At 33.7% G+C, this 16169-nt stretch overlaps 2 protein-coding genes and 1 non-coding gene across 3 annotated transcripts; 2 read left to right on the top strand and 1 right to left on the bottom strand.

Moving 5' to 3' along the window:
• Nucleotides 1-5050: 5050 nt before the first annotated feature.
• LOC124538456 lies at nt 5051-6349 on the bottom strand. The gene is made up of 2 exons (XM_047115529.1): nt 6262-6349; nt 5051-6191 (listed from the first exon to the last, which is right to left on the bottom strand). The coding sequence occupies exons 1-2, from the start codon at nt 6293-6295 to the stop codon at nt 5053-5055; spliced, it is 1173 nt and encodes a 390-aa protein (XP_046971485.1). The 5' UTR covers nt 6296-6349; the 3' UTR covers nt 5051-5052.
• A 1830-nt stretch (nt 6350-8179) lies between these two features.
• LOC124538466 (60S ribosomal protein L7a) lies at nt 8180-11874 on the top strand. Its single transcript, XM_047115541.1, has 7 exons — nt 8180-8337; nt 8732-8846; nt 9314-9463; nt 9891-9979; nt 10425-10556; nt 11072-11194; nt 11669-11874. Exons 1-7 carry the CDS (start codon nt 8323-8325, stop codon nt 11849-11851), a joined length of 807 nt encoding a protein of 268 aa, XP_046971497.1. The 5' UTR covers nt 8180-8322; the 3' UTR covers nt 11852-11874.
• On the top strand, nt 8895-8969 carry LOC124542957. The gene has a single exon (XR_006967414.1). It is a non-coding gene; the product is annotated as a small nucleolar RNA SNORD36 (small nucleolar RNA).
• Nucleotides 11875-16169: the final 4295 nt, after the last annotated feature.

Genomic DNA, 16169 nt, shown 5'->3' on the forward strand with positions numbered 1-16169 from the left:
CATGTGTGTCCTTATCTTATGTATAATCCGAGTAAGAGCTAGCGCGCACCTGTGATTTTTGTCATGGTGACTTTAAGGTGTTTGTTATTGTCACGTCACGTTTCCAAAGTGGAGTGCGCTCATTCATAGAGACAGTGACAAAACATTTTCGAAATCGAAGTGTCATTTGCCACTACGGATTTCGAAGAGACGGTGGTTCTTTGTGAACTCGTGAGACTCGGAACAGAAAAAGAAAGCGAAGAGAATACTGGGTACTAATTTCTTCCCACGCTTTAATTTTCACGTGAATATCTGAATACTCTTTCAATTTTTTGAGCTGGTTTCTTTTCCACGTATTCTATTAGAACATCATTATCATGGTTCGTTTGAAAATCTTCTGGAATTATATACTCCCCAATATAGTCATACAGTGTTGATGGGCGATTTTAATACTTGCCTGCTCAAGCAAGACAGCAGGTCTTCACGCCTCTGCTCTCTTGTAAACTCGGCCAATATGCATATCCTCCCCCTAAATGCTACGCATTCCTTTCCTAACTCAACTCCTTCCCTTCTTGACCTTATTCTTGTTTCCTCGCCCGAACACGTTGAGAAACATGGACAATGTTCTGCCGATGCTTTTTCATATCACGACTTAATTTTCCTTTCTTACAAAATTAGACCCCCAAAAGCAAAGTCAAGAATTCTTCTGCAGCGCAATTTTGGTGGCATGGATCTGAACCGCTTACGTGATGATGCGGCTAAGATTGACTGGTCAGTGGTGTTTAGCACGTCTGCGGTGGATGAAAAGGTAGCTATATTTAATTCGCTTTTGACACAGCTATTTGATAAACATGCTCCGATACGACCTGTGCGTGTTAAGCATTTACCTGCTCCTTGGCTGACCGCTGATATCAAGTTGTTACAAGACCTAAAAAATAAAGCTCGAGCAAAGTACAAACGAGATCCGACTTCAAGAAACAGGGAGATTTATAAAAAAATTCGGAATCGCTGCAACAAGGCATGTAGAGATGCACAACGACGCCATATTCACAAATCTGTCACTGAGGAAGAAGATTCCGCTAAAGTGTGGAAATTCCTTAAGTCTTTGGGAGTTGGCAAGGTTAAACAGAACCTTAATCTAAGCACGTTCGACCTTAACGAACTCAATAAATATTTCATCTCATCATCTACTATTGATAATACTACAAAATATAATACTCTTAGTTTTCTTTCAGCCATAAATACTCCTATGACATATTCCCCTTTTAATTTCTCTCAATTATCTGAATGTGATGTTAAGAAGAACTTACTTGCTGTCAATTCTAATGCAGTGGGCTGTGACTGCCTTAGTCGTAACATGATCGTTCCCATTTGTGATCTTATTATTCCTATTTTAACCCACATTTTTAATCATTCCTTCTCATCCGGTACTTTTCCCTCCTGTTGGAAAGACGCCCAAATTATTCCTCTCCCTAAGAAGTCTAATCCATTAGCCTTTACTGATCTTCGTCCTATTTCAATTCTTCCTTTCCTGTCCAAAGTACTGGAGCGTCTTGTCCATCAACAATTATCCTTGTTCCTTTCATCGAATTATCTCCGCTTCCCAAGCTTCCGCAAGGGTCATAGTACGACCACTGCTCTTGTTAAAATTACAGATGACATTAGACTTGCAATGGATAATCAAAGGCTTACGGTGTTAACATTGCTTGACTTTAGCAATGCCTTTAACACAGTGGACATTGATATTCTCTTGGCCATCCTACGTTCTCTTAACATATCTCCATCAGTAATTGATTGGTTTCGTAGTTACTTGTACGGGCGCCGGCAGCGGTTGCGTGTCCAGGATTCATATTCAAACTGGTCTTACGTAACTGCTGGCGTCCCACAAGGTGGCGTGTTGTCTCCCCTCCTGTTTTCTATTTTTATCAATTCAATAAGTCAACATATCTCTTTTCCCTACCACTTGTATGCAGACGATCTCCAAATTTACTCCCACACAAAACTAACTGACTTACCAACGGCCATAACAAATTTAAACAATGACTTGCAAGGCATTTACAAATGGAGTATCTCCTTTGGTTTAAATATCAACCCATCAAAAAGTCAAGTCATAATAATTGGAAGTCCCAAAATGGTCTGTCGTATAGATTGGTCACTTGTTCCACCAGTTAGACTTAACAACACGACTATTAATTTTAGCGATAAGGTAAAAAACCTTGGCGTCGTCTTTGACCGGTATCTCTCTTGGTCGCCGCAGGTAGGCGAGCTTAGTAGGAAAATATTTGCAGCCATGGGCTCTCTTCGTCGGCTGCAGTATTTTCTTCCATTGCCTACTAAAATTGCATTGGCACAAACTCTCCTATTACCCATTCTTGACTATGCTGATACTTGCTTTCTCGATCTTAAAGAGGAGCAATTAAATAAACTTGAGCGCCTTCAAAATCTTTGCATTCGGTTCATATTTGGTCTTCGCAAATATGACCACATCTCCGAACTTCGTAATAAGCTCAAGTGGCTTCCAATTCGCTTTCGCAGGAATACGCATATCCTTTCCTTACTTTACTGTGTACTTTTTCATCCTGACACACCTTTTTACCTTAAAGAGCGCTTTGAGTTCCTCTGTGATACCCACGAACGTTCCCTCCGATCCAACAATACCCTTACCTTAAAAACCCCCTCTCACTCATCTTCCTTCTATTCCAATTCCTTCACAGTAAAAGCAGTACGCCTTTGGAACTCCCTTCCTATTAGCATTAGAAAAGCGCAATCCCACACCTGTTTCAAGAAATACTTAAAAGAACATTACTTGTCGCTTAATACGTCATAACTTATTTTACACATTTGTTAATATGTATGTATATGTATATGTATATGTATATGTATATGTATATGTATATGTATATATATATATATATATATGTGTATGTGTATGTATGTGTATGTATGTATATATTTCATTTATATCTATTATTATATATTTATATATTTTTTCCATATTGATATATATTGATTCGCATGTAATATATTTTAGTCAATTAATTTATAACTTTTGTACGCCTCCAAACCGCTTCCATTTATTTTTTCAGTCCTATGCCCAAAGGTTGTCTGGAAGAAATTGCTACCGTAGCGATAAGACCGCCTTTGTACATCTACTCAACATCTTACCCATTTGCCTTGTTTTTTATTATTGGTGTACAATAAAGAGTATTTATTATTATTATTATTATCAGTATTGTCTTCTCGAATGTTTACGTTTTGAATAGATGGTGACGCCATTTTGCGCGCGCCAAAGTCGGCGGTCAAAGTGCAGATAGCGAAAGACTGACGACGAGAGTGACAAATTTGTCACTAGTGCGCGCATTGCTATGAAAAAACGTAAAGACGCTAATAGTTTCGTCACGGGCTTATTCGCTGGTCGGCGGACACAAATGTTACCCAATTGTCACGTCGTAACGTGCGTGCACCTCCATACATATTCACGAACTTGACAAGAGTGACGAAACAGTCACCGTGTCAAAAATCACCGGTGCGCGCTAGCAGTAAGAAAAGGTTTGTCACCTTAAGATCTATTTTCGTGTGCTCAGTATAAGCGATAATCTACTTTACCGATAGGCAATGATTTCATTATAAATCACGTCTAGAGCATATGCAGTTGTCTGTTTAGTGATTTAGTTTCAAAAGGTACTAAGAGTTTAAGACTTGATAAAGGAATTAATTTGAAAACTGACGAAGGTTTTCTTACTCTGACTGTACCTTTAAAAGAGTATTTCCAATTGCTGTAAATATGGATCGATATCGCATAACATATTCACAAAGTAAGTTCCCGAAGGAAAAGTGAATACGTAATGCAACGCTACATGCATCATAAAGCGAAGTCCGTAAAATTCTAGATAACGTGATTATATATCTTAACTTATATAAACTAGTACCTAATATAGTTACGGGGTATTCAATTTATATTTTATATTCAATTTTGGTAAATTTGTTTTTGTTTTGTATTTTTCATATTGTTTAACGAGTAATCGCTATTTTGTCAAATCAAATTATTAATTATATGTAAATATATATAATATTATGTTTTTTTTTTATGGTATAGGTTGGCGGACGAGCATATGGGCCATCTGCTGGTATGTGGTCACCATCACCCATAGACAATGACGCTGTAAGAAATATTGACTATTCCTTACATCGTCAATGTGCCACCGATCTTGGAAACTAAGATGTTACGTCCCTTGTGCCTGTGGTTACACTGGCTCACTCACCGTTCAAACCATAACACAACAATACTGAGTATTGTTATTTGGCGGTAGAATAACTGATGAGTGGGTGATACCTACCCAGACGGGCTTGCACAAAGCCCTACCACCAAGTGAAAAAGTAATATCATAATATTAGTGTTTTAAATGTTTTTTTTTATGTTATAGGGGGCGAACGATCAGGAGGCACATCTGATGGAAAGTGACTACCACCGCCCATGGACATCTGCAACACCGGGGGGCTTGCAAACGTTGCCGGCCTTTAAGGAAGGAGTACGCTCTTTTCTTGAAGGTTCCCAAATCGTATCGGAATCAAATTATTGAAACAAAATGTAAATAAATTATAAACAAACCTTAAAGATAGAAATGAAGGGCGCCCAGACCTCCGGTGCTGCCGGTTGAAGGTGGTAAGTCATTTTTGTTTAGGATAAAAAGTCCAAAATAGGATTGCATTTCTAGGGACTTCGATAAATAAAATATCCCAGCGATAAATAGGTATATTTGAAATTACTCTGATATCGTGTATTATTTTATTTTACCTAAATTTACCTTTAACTTTAACGGTTACTCTTTTATCAGATATTCCTTACACTTTTAGTACTTTTCACATAAAATTTAGTATCAATAAGTTTTATTTGAAAGCAATCTCACTTGTATACTATTATTAAATTAATAATAGTATATAATTACATAGTACGTATGTTTATATATCAATTTCATTAATTTTATTTTTCTGGTTGGAACTGTAAAGAAAGTACGCCGAACTCTGAATTAAACAGAACTATTTCATTTACAAAAAGAAAAATGCATGTCTTTCTTACTTATTTTTCGGAACAGGGTCTACGGTCAGTTCCAGAAATACTTTGACTTCATTTGTCAATTTGACCAACAAATTATGAGGAGCTGCCCACAAATTTTCTCCTATGTCTCGCATAACCAATCGGATATCTTTATCTAACTGGAAATCTAAGGAATCGATCCAGATTAGAAAATTTTCGAAAAATATAGCAAATTGTTTAGATTTATGTAAACTATAAATATGATCCATATCTGATAGAATACCATGAATTAGGAGAGCGTCGTGATACAACTTCTCTTCTTGGTTCGTTGTTATGGTGTCCAGCCTTGTTTTGACTATACCCTGGATTGTTGACAGTACATCCTTTGTGGATACTTCTTTGGAATACGCCATATCGTTCAAAATGACTTGAAGCTCATGGGCAGTTTCTTCGTTTATATAAGAATAAAACGGCGTATCAAAAAGACCCTCATAGAAATACTTAAGAAACTGTCTGACTTTCTCATCAGACAACGACTTAAATCTTTCAAGGAGCGTATTCAAGGCTTTCGTTACTTCAAACGATTCAACACAAATATTATGCCTGTAACATAATTCAACTTGATACTTCATTTCTACCAAGACCGTTGCAATAACTAATTTATGATCCAGGTCCTTTTTGACATCGTTTACTTTGTTTGGGTCGATTTGAAATTCTTCTGTTATAAATATCGATGACATTTCTTGGAATTTCGAGCAGATGTTTTTCATCGTATCTATCCAGTAGTATATTTTGTTATCCTCGCTTATCTTCGCGTCCGTATTTTCGAGAATATGTCTCACCATTTCCAAATAAAGCTTCAATTGACCCTCAAATATAAACCTCTTAAAACTGTCTTCCAATATTCCACTGAGGATAGTTTGAATGGATTTTGCCAATACAATCACATATTCCTCCATGAAATTCCACATTGGAACGCAAAATTGTAGATCCTTGCATAGAGCTGTCGTTTTAACAAGGGTTGTGATGTTATCTTCATCTACAACCGGTGCCATAGATCGCCTATAATTTAAAACTGGTCCTCCAAAAAAATTAGATAAAGAGTCCAAGATATCTTTGCCTAAACTGATCGAACCTTCCATGTCTACTTTGACGCTGTTAGAAATATTACTAAAAACTGTAACAAATCGATATAATTATTTATATTATAAACCAACGTGAAAATATTAATGAAAATGATTTCTTACCCAGGACTACAATCGAACAGTATAAAAAATACATTATGGGTTGATTCTATTTATTATTATGGAAATCAATTGTGTTGTTTTATGGGCAAGTGGCGAATAATTTAACTACACATATAAAATAAAATTACAGTTATACAATATACATATTTCTTATTTATTCGTAAAAGGAAACATTATAAGAAAAAAAAGCATCTCGTTGGCATTTGTTTTTCAAAAAATACATATCCCATTTATAAACTTCGAAACTCTTTTTAGATGTGCCAAACAAGTAGGAGTTATAGATGGGAACACTGACGAACATTATGTAAACACGAAAGATAAACATAAAAATATTACACCAAGTTTCAAACTCCGCAATATCAATACAGTACCTATTAAAATATGATAACATCCAGCTGGCACGATAACGATTGCTTATAAATAAATTTTAATAATAAAATATCATATTTTCTAAACAATATTATACACATGCAAATTATCGTTGTTATTTACCTATGCTTCGATTTTATGCATTGTGAAAAATGTTATTGTAAAAACATAGTGCGTAATTTGTATTAAGTAAATTATGATAAAACAAAATAATGTATCTGGCAGCCTCCATATTTTAATAATATCATTATTTTTCTTATGTGCGAAAACAAATAGAAAATGTTACAGAACATGTAGATAGTTTTGTATTACAATATTTAAATGATGCATTTTATTTCTTTCAGACAGTTCCATAGAAATTTTAGACCATACCATACACATATTTTACTTTCATTACTTTGAGATAATAGCGCCATCTTTTACAACATCTGCGTACTTCATGAACATTTAGTACCATAGCGAGCGCTAGATGACGCGTTTTAAATTTTAAGTTAATTGTAAAGATATTTTTTCCGAAGAATAAACAAATATATCAATTTAATAGGTTTGTCAACAATACATAATAACATTTAATATAAAAAAAACGACTCAGATTTTTTGTTCACCCCTGCATTTATGCAAACTGATTTTATAACAGTGGCTACTACTTGCAGCGTTTATGAATATTTAACTTCATATTACCCAAACATTTTATGTGAATATTATCTTTGTTCAACTCAAAAAAGTATGTTTGAGTTGAGTCGAGTTTCGTCATAGTCAAATTAGTCTTTTAATAATATAATTTCACCAACGTATTGACTATCAAGAAAAAAAATTTAAGCCGTTTCGGAAAGAAAAAAAGAAACCTCATACCTAAAAAGAAACTCAGCGAAATTTCTTTTTTCATATACTCATGTATACAATTTTGTTTTTAATAAAAAAAATTTCATTATAATTTTTTCTATTTCTGTTAAAATCGAGCTGGAGGCATCCCATTAACATCAAAATTTCATAACATCGAAGAAGTCTTTAAATTTATAATAATTTTTAAAACACCTTCGTACCTCAAAGATGTATTTGAATTTTTGTTTTAGTTACCTTAAACCTAATGTTGTTTCTCATATTATATGTTTGTTTTGTATAAAATTTATTTTTTATTATAGCTGGTTGGTATACATAACCCCACATATTACAAACTGATTATTTATAAATATATTGTAACGTAATGTGTGTAATGTAATAAAATACGCGTTTATAATAATATTATATATTGAACATATATTTATATATATTCAAAATATAATATTATTATACTGTTGTTGTACTATACACAACAATACACAACTTATTATGTTAGACTATTAATTTATATTGTAGAGTAATTTTTAATTTTTGTAAAAATTATGTAATTTAAGTACTGATAACGTATATTTAAATATTCATAGTTAGCTAAATATATATTTGTTTTAAATTCATTTCCATGTTTAAAATCGTAAAAAAATGTATTTGGCAACATTCTTTTGACATTGGTAAATCGTAGGTGTATCTTATTTTATCTGTTGACATTAGTATTATCTGTGATATTGACTGACGTTTGTTACCCTCTCCGCCTCTGTCTTTTTGTTTCGGCCATTTTTGCCGAAAGGTTGGTGTTCTTTTTCGGTCACGTATCCTTTCGTGGCCGTTAGATCACATTAATAAAGTTCAATCAAGATGGTGCAGAAGAAGGTAAAAACCATGTGCGTTTATAATAATATATTATTTTTGTTCGGAAAAAATCCAAAAACCTGTGAACATCCAATACTGTAAGTGCGGATCATCAATGTTGTTTTTCGTTTAACAACACCCAAACATAATCAATTATCATAAAATATTTACTATTATACAGTTTTAGATCTTTTATATAGTATTTCATTCAATTATTTTTCACAAACAACGTGGCTTAGTAAAGTTAACGCGAAATTAAATATATAACCTCAAATTGGTTACCTACCATGATGTTAACTACTCAATGATTGTGTATGATTACATTTGAATTATCACCAAGATCGCTGAAGATGAATAACTAAATATCCAATTGGTATTTACGAGACAAAACCTGTAACAAATTTTTTGTTTTTAGCCTAAAAAGAAGGTAGGAAAGAAAGTAGCGGCTGCTCCTTTAGTCGTGAAGAAAGTTGAACCTAAAAAGGTTGTAAATCCTCTCTTCGAGAAGAGAACAAAGAATTTCGCGATCGGTAAGTTCCTCTTAAAGTTTTGTAACTTAATTTGTGTTTTGCTAATGACCAAAATGATGTAAAATTTTTAACCCCGAATTACCATGTGGGTATAAAATATCGAGCTTTTTAACACTGATTGGTCAATTAATTCGCGGTATTGTATGTGCACTGTTACTGTTAAACACGATACACGTTTTTCGGATATAAAATATATTATTACTACTGACTTTGCAATTTGTTTTAAAACAAATACAATTTTGTAGCTACCAAATATTATTGAGAAATTGATTTATTTTAAACTTCAAATAGGTCAATTAAAACTTTGCAAAGCATAATTTTAAATAAATACTGATTATATATAGTTAATTAAATTTCTTTAGTTTAAATTCCAGACAGATGCGTTTTACTCTAAAAATATCTTAGTGTTTTGTGATAATGAATACTTTTGTAAATGTATCATAACCTCATTAAGTCATTGTCAACAGGCCAAGACATCCAGCCGACCCGTGATCTTTCCCGTTTCGTAAGATGGCCCAAGTACATTCGCATCCAGCGCCAAAAGGCTGTACTCCAGCGTCGTCTCAAGGTGCCGCCACCAATCAACCAGTTCACCCAGACCTTGGACAAGACCACAGGTGTGTCTTGATATAATTGTGAAAAACAAATGAAAGTATTTGAAAATGTATGCTTAACTAAATTTTTGATGTTGAACCTTTTTGCCTCGATGCTACTTCAACGGTAGTAAAACAGTCCGATTAACTTGTAAATATTATTGTATCGAGTCTAGTTTAGAATACTGTTTTTCTGTCATCTTTAATTTACAATTCCTAAGATGATAGTGTTCTCAAACAGATCATAACTTCCCTCCCAAACAATATTTATAGGTTAGTCTCTTATAATAGTCAATATGTCAGTTTTTATATGATGAACCCCAAATGCAACTATGAATCACTGTGATTATCAAAAAATATACGAGCTTTTTAACTCTGAATTATACAATTCATTTGACACATGAACATGTTATAAATATAGTTACTTATTCGAAGTAAATATACTTTTCAGCGAAGGGTCTATTCAAGATCCTTGAGAAATACAGACCAGAGACTGAAGCAGTCAGGAAGGAACGCCTGAGGAAAGCTGCTGAAGCTAAGGTATTATATATTCTGTTTATTAATTATTATTGATACTTACATAATGTATCTGATAAATAGTTTCTTTTAAAAAGTATTAATATTCAAAAGTAACGCTAAACCCAAAAATTTTATTACAATCACATTGTTTTGGTATTTGAAACTTTATGATGTCCTTATTTTAGTCAGTTTCCTCAAATTTTAAATTCAAATCTACCTTTCCATTCCAATTTTGCTGGGCTTAACTATACTTGACTAAATTTTTTCGTAATCTTACTCCTTAAAAGTAAAGAGTACTGTACTGTATCAATATATGTTTATTTATTAATTTCATGAAGTGATGCATAAAAACTATTCAGATTGCCATGAAGACTATCCACCAAGATCTCTGATTTAATAATTTTAAAATATCATTTTCTTCACATTTTGGATTGTACTCATACCAGTTATTTGTCATTTGCCATAGGTCGCCAAGAAGGAAGAGCCACCAGCGAAGAGGCCAAACACCATTCGCTCTGGTACCAACACCGTCACCAAGCTGGTTGAGAAGAAGAAGGCTCAGCTTGTTGTGATCGCACATGACGTCGATCCCATTGAGGTATTGAATACATTTGATATTGTTTTTCTTTATATATGATGATTCAGAATATTACAGGCTTATAAAAGATTATTCATTTTTAACAATTTGTTTTTTCTGTGCCAGTTTTGTAATAGATAAATAGAAAATAGGTTCAAATATACATATTCAAAACCCTTCAAATAATATTTGTTGTAATGGCACTAATGGTAAATAGCAGTCCTGCATCCATAGACAGTTTAAAAAGTTTTAACTACTTTGCCTTATATTTCTGAACCATTTAATTTTTGTCAACAATTATCTTGAAAGATCTAAATGGTATGAATATTTGAAAACTGAAAGCTGAGTATCTTAAGATATTAGGCTACAAATAATATGAAAACTTGCTATGATGTTAGAATTTCTTCACCTGAGGCTGTGATATCTATAATCATCATACGCTGCATGAAGATGATTGACTCTGAGCGATACTTTGAATTAAATTAAGGAAAAACGTATATTTAAATGATACTCAACTATTTTTTTGTTTGTTTCAGCTGGTACTATTCCTGCCAGCCTTGTGCCGTAAGATGGGTGTGCCGTACTGTATTGTCAAGGGCAAATCCCGTCTCGGAGCCCTTGTACACAGGAAGACCTGCACATGTTTAGCTCTGACACATGTATGTTATATTCTTATTTATCTAGGATGAATTGGTTGTTAAAAGATGGAAGTTGGGCCATATTAGACTATAAACCTCTGTTTTTAATTTTGCTCCTATACTGTGTATTGTATTAAAGGAAACATTGAGCTCTTGAAGTAAGGCCCTAAAACTTGAAATCTAATAACGAATTTATTTATATTCTTTAAATGTGTCTATTAACCATACACTTGTATGGGTTTTGTTTAATTTGAACTACATATATGAATGAAGTATGATGGTCTTACAGTGATGATGTATTTGCTAACCAAGCGCCGTGAGGAAAACTTTTCTACCACCTAAGAGAAATATCTGAGTATGCCATCGTTCAGAAAGTTACATAAAAAACTCCTTGTAATGTTCTGTAAAAAACAATATTAATAAATCTATATATTAGATATCACTTAAACTTCTAACAGTGAACTATGGGCTTAATCAAAAAAATTAATTACACAGGTGGAGTCTGGTGACAGAGCCGCCTTCTCCAAGGTGGTTGAAGCTATCAGGACGAACTTCAACGAGCGCTACGAAGAGCTCCGCAGGCACTGGGGCGGTGGTGTGCTCGGCAACAAGTCTAACGCGCGTATCGCTAAACTCGAGAAGGCTAAGGCACGCGAGATCGCGCAGAAGCAGGGCTAAGACTAAATAAATACTTATAAATACAAAAGTTTTTTATTTCATTACTGTTAGTGAGCTTACTCTTATTACATTATTACTCTTATATCAAAAAAGAAATAAAAGTAAAGTAACAGCCTGTAAATTTCCCACTGCTGAGATAAGGCCTCCTCTTCCATTAAGGAGAGGGTTTTTGGAACATATTCCACCACGCTGTTCCAATGCGGGTTGGTGGAATTCACATGTGGCAGAATTTCGATGAAATTAGACACATGCAGGTTTCCTCACGATGTTTTCCTTCACCGCCGAGCACGAGATGAATTATAAAGACAAATTAAGCACATGAATCAGCGGTGCTTGGCTGGGTTTGAACCCGCAATCATCGGTTAACACGTTGACAGTCCCTGCATCACATATGATACAAATTTATCTTTCACCATACGTCCTTGCATCACATGTGATGCAAGTAGGCGTACTGACTCTACACCGTTTATTGGCGAGGACGTCTGAGTTAGGGAAATAAATATTATTAGGACGTCTAGCATAGATATTATATTTATGGTCTACCCGTGACCACGAACACTGCAAAGTGCTCGAAACGTCGGGATGTTTAAAAATAATTAATATACGCGATTCATCCGTTATAATTAGTTTTATTTAAATGTGTAATAATCGCGAAAATTTAAGACAACACTAACTAACCAGGATATACAAAAATTTCTCAGTCAGTTGCCTACCAAGTTTTCTGATTTACGCCTGTTGTCTCCATTAAGCAAGACTGGTTCACCTATTCGATTCAAATTAACTTATATTAGTAATAGGATTTATAAATTTGTTCCGGTTAGACAGAACAATTCTTAAGTCAATGGGACTTTTCCTGGAGGGTATAGAAACCTACCATACCTAAGTAAAAGGTTTCAGTAGTAACTCAGCAAAACAAAAAGCTAGCAAATATTATTTATTAATATTATAATCGCAATAAAATAGTCCTATCGAAATTATAATACTCAACACAGCATCAATAAAAAAGGTTAAAAGTATGAATGGATTAGAAAGGCATAGAGGAAAAACTTAGAAACATATATGTATATGTCTATAAAGATGTTAAATGCAATATTTTTTATTGAAATATAATGATGAAACTTCAAAACATAACGAAAACATTATTTTAAAAACAATAAACAAACATTTAGATTTTATAATATGTTATCCTCGTCAATTAAATATTAACTTAATTATTCAAAAGTAGAATTTCAAACTTTTCATTCGGCATTTACACAAAACCGAAACGTAAAAAGCAATTATCCATTACAAACATAAAAAAATAATTACATGAGTTTTACATTAGGTAACTTTACACTTAACCAACTTAGGTATTGTTTAGTTTATGGTACACGTTTAAGTCGTTCCATCAGCACAGACGTCAAGCATTAATTACAAAACTCGGGTTAAGTATTCGTTGTTTAATGCGTTATAAACGATCTAAATATAATTATACGATGTCAAATTGCGTAGGTTTTAGTGCTGGCTATATTAAATTATTAAAAATGTAATCAACATTTTTACTAGGAATTTTAATTAATTACTATTAATCGGTATAGTTATATCAAAAAAATAAAAAGTATTAAAATTGTCTATGCCTAAACTTCAGCTGAATCGTAACTGAGGATCAGTTTTACTTATTTATATTGGTCGCTAAGGTCTCGATTATATAAATAAAATAAAATAAAAACTAAAAAAGCCTTTTCTTCCATGCATAAATGTACATGTTACGTTATACAGTTTTTTTTGATGTTATATAAAAAATTGGATATTTAAGTAGAAATAAATATTGATATTTTTAAATATATAATTTTGAATTCATAGGTAAGGTGTTTCTTCTTGGAAAACTTGTGTTTGCATGGACCCCTCTCAGGTGCAGGCCTCCTCCAAAGCGTTCCATTTATCTTTATTCTTTGCTGTTATTAACCAGTTTGTTCCTGCGATCTTTTTTATGTCCCATCCCATCTCCCATCTTGTGTAAGATCTCCCATTCTCCGTTTGCCTGTTGGGCCCTTCCATGTAGCGACAATTATTGTCCATCTCTCATCAACATAGAGGGCCACACGGTCACGATTATATTAGAATCTAATTTGAAGCGAACACTATACTCTATTACAACCGTAAGATGGGAAAATACACATGAACAATATTTCACAGCAAATGAACGCGATATCATTGGAGAGCTTGATTCAATTATGATATTTACTATTGATTTGCCAAAGAATGGCGTTTTGAAAGTCGACGAAATTTTTATCGGAATTTTCGAAGTAAAATAATTAGTTGTAAGTAGGTGTAGGTGTAAGTGTTGTTGTCTCTAAATAAATATTTATTAATCATAAACTTTTAGTAGTGTAAAATGAACTCATGAAATATGTAATTTTAAGGTATTTTTTAGCTTTATTCCTACTTCCATTGGAATAGGCTTTAGATCGTGGTATTTTTTTTATGGTATAGGTTGGCGGACGAGCTTATGGGCCACCTGATGGTAATTGGTCAATATCGCCCATAGACAATGAAGCTGTAAGAAATATTAACTATTCCTGACATCGTCAATGTGCCACCAACCTTGGGAACTAAGTTGTTATGTCCCTAGTACATGTAGTTACATTGGCTCACTCACCCTTCAAACCGGAACACAACAATTACTAAGTACTGTTATTTGGCGGTAGAATAACTGATGAGTGGGTGGTACCTACACAGAGGTTTGCACAAAGCCCTACCACCAAGTAAAATTGTAGAGTAGATCTCGGCTGGACGGGAATGATTACTTTTCGACTCGAGTTGAATATAATCTCAATTTATGGGGAGAGTATCTGTCTATTAAATTTAGTAGTAGATAGCTATATAGGGTTTGTGCCGGATAAGTTATAATAATGACTATGTTGAAAATGAAATAAGTTGAGCAATATTTATTCTTTATTTTTCTGCTTGTTTCTTGATATTTTTTTATTTAGCTGAAAGAATTAAAGCTTTGCTATAAAAATAATAATAACAGTGGAAAACTTGCTACGAAGCATTGATATACGTGTTTTCTCAAAATTTTATTAGTGATAATGATGTAATCCAACTTTAATATGCTAATAAAATTGACGACTTCCGTGGTCGAGAGGTATGTACACCGGTTTTCATGGGTACGCCATTCCGAGGTCGCGGGTTCGATTCCCGGCCGTGTAAATGTAGATTATCATTAGTTTTCTATGTTGTCTTAGGTCTGGGTGTTTGTGGTACTGTCGTTACTTCTGATCTTCCATAACACAGGTGCTTTAGCTACTTATATTGGGATCAGAGTAATGTATGTTATGTTGTCTCATATTTAAAATATTAATTAATGAGAAAGAGTTTACGTTCACCACAAAGCTATATCTACGTTAAACGAAGTCTATTTAAATACATAAAAAATGAAATGAATAAAAAAACGTTAATTTTCATCAAAATTATTCACATAACGACCTTAATTATATACAAATAATAATTGTAACTAGCTACTGTAGAAATCAAGATCTGATCAACAACAACAACAACAGCCTGTAAATTCTCACTGTTTTTGCTAAAGGCCTCCCCTCCCTTTGAGGAGAAGGTTTGGAACATATTCCACCACGCTGTTCCAATGCGGGTTGGTGGAATACACATGTGGCAGAATTTCTATGAAATTTGTCTCATGCAGGTTTCCTCACGATGTTTTCCTTCACCGCTGAGCACGAGATGAATTATAAAGACAAATTAAGCACATGAATCAGCGGTGCTTGCCTGGGTTTGAATCAGCGGTGCTTGCCTGGGTTTGAACCCGCAATCATCGGTTAAGATGCACACACCACTGGGCCAACTCGACTGATCTACGAATCCGAAACTGCATACAATCTTTGATACAACGTTAAATTTATCATGCCCACAATTTACCTGCCCTTAAGGTAATCGCGAACTTTATCATGAAATTATAAAAACGCCTAATTAGGGTAACAAGCCATTTGCACAGCGTATAATTGCTTTGTCGTCACGACACAACCCTCGAGACCACGGTTCTGTTAGCTGTAATTGTAAGTGATAGAAATTAACTTTTTTTAAAACTTTTATTCGTTGAAACATCCACGTATTGCTTTGTTTGTTATACGGCTAAATTGAATTTCTAAAAGGATTTATGTTAATAATTAAACTTTTATATGATGGCGGTACAAATTGCCCTCTTCAACAATGATTTTTAAATTTACTTGAAATTGTTACTAATTAGTTTGTTTAATTTGTGTATACATGGTGCCCTAAAAACAAATTATGATATTGTAAATACTTATAGACTAGCCCATAA

Source organism: Vanessa cardui, chromosome 2 (genome assembly GCF_905220365.1).
Source record: "Vanessa cardui chromosome 2, ilVanCard2.1, whole genome shotgun sequence".
NCBI classification, from domain to species: domain Eukaryota; kingdom Metazoa; phylum Arthropoda; class Insecta; order Lepidoptera; family Nymphalidae; genus Vanessa; species Vanessa cardui.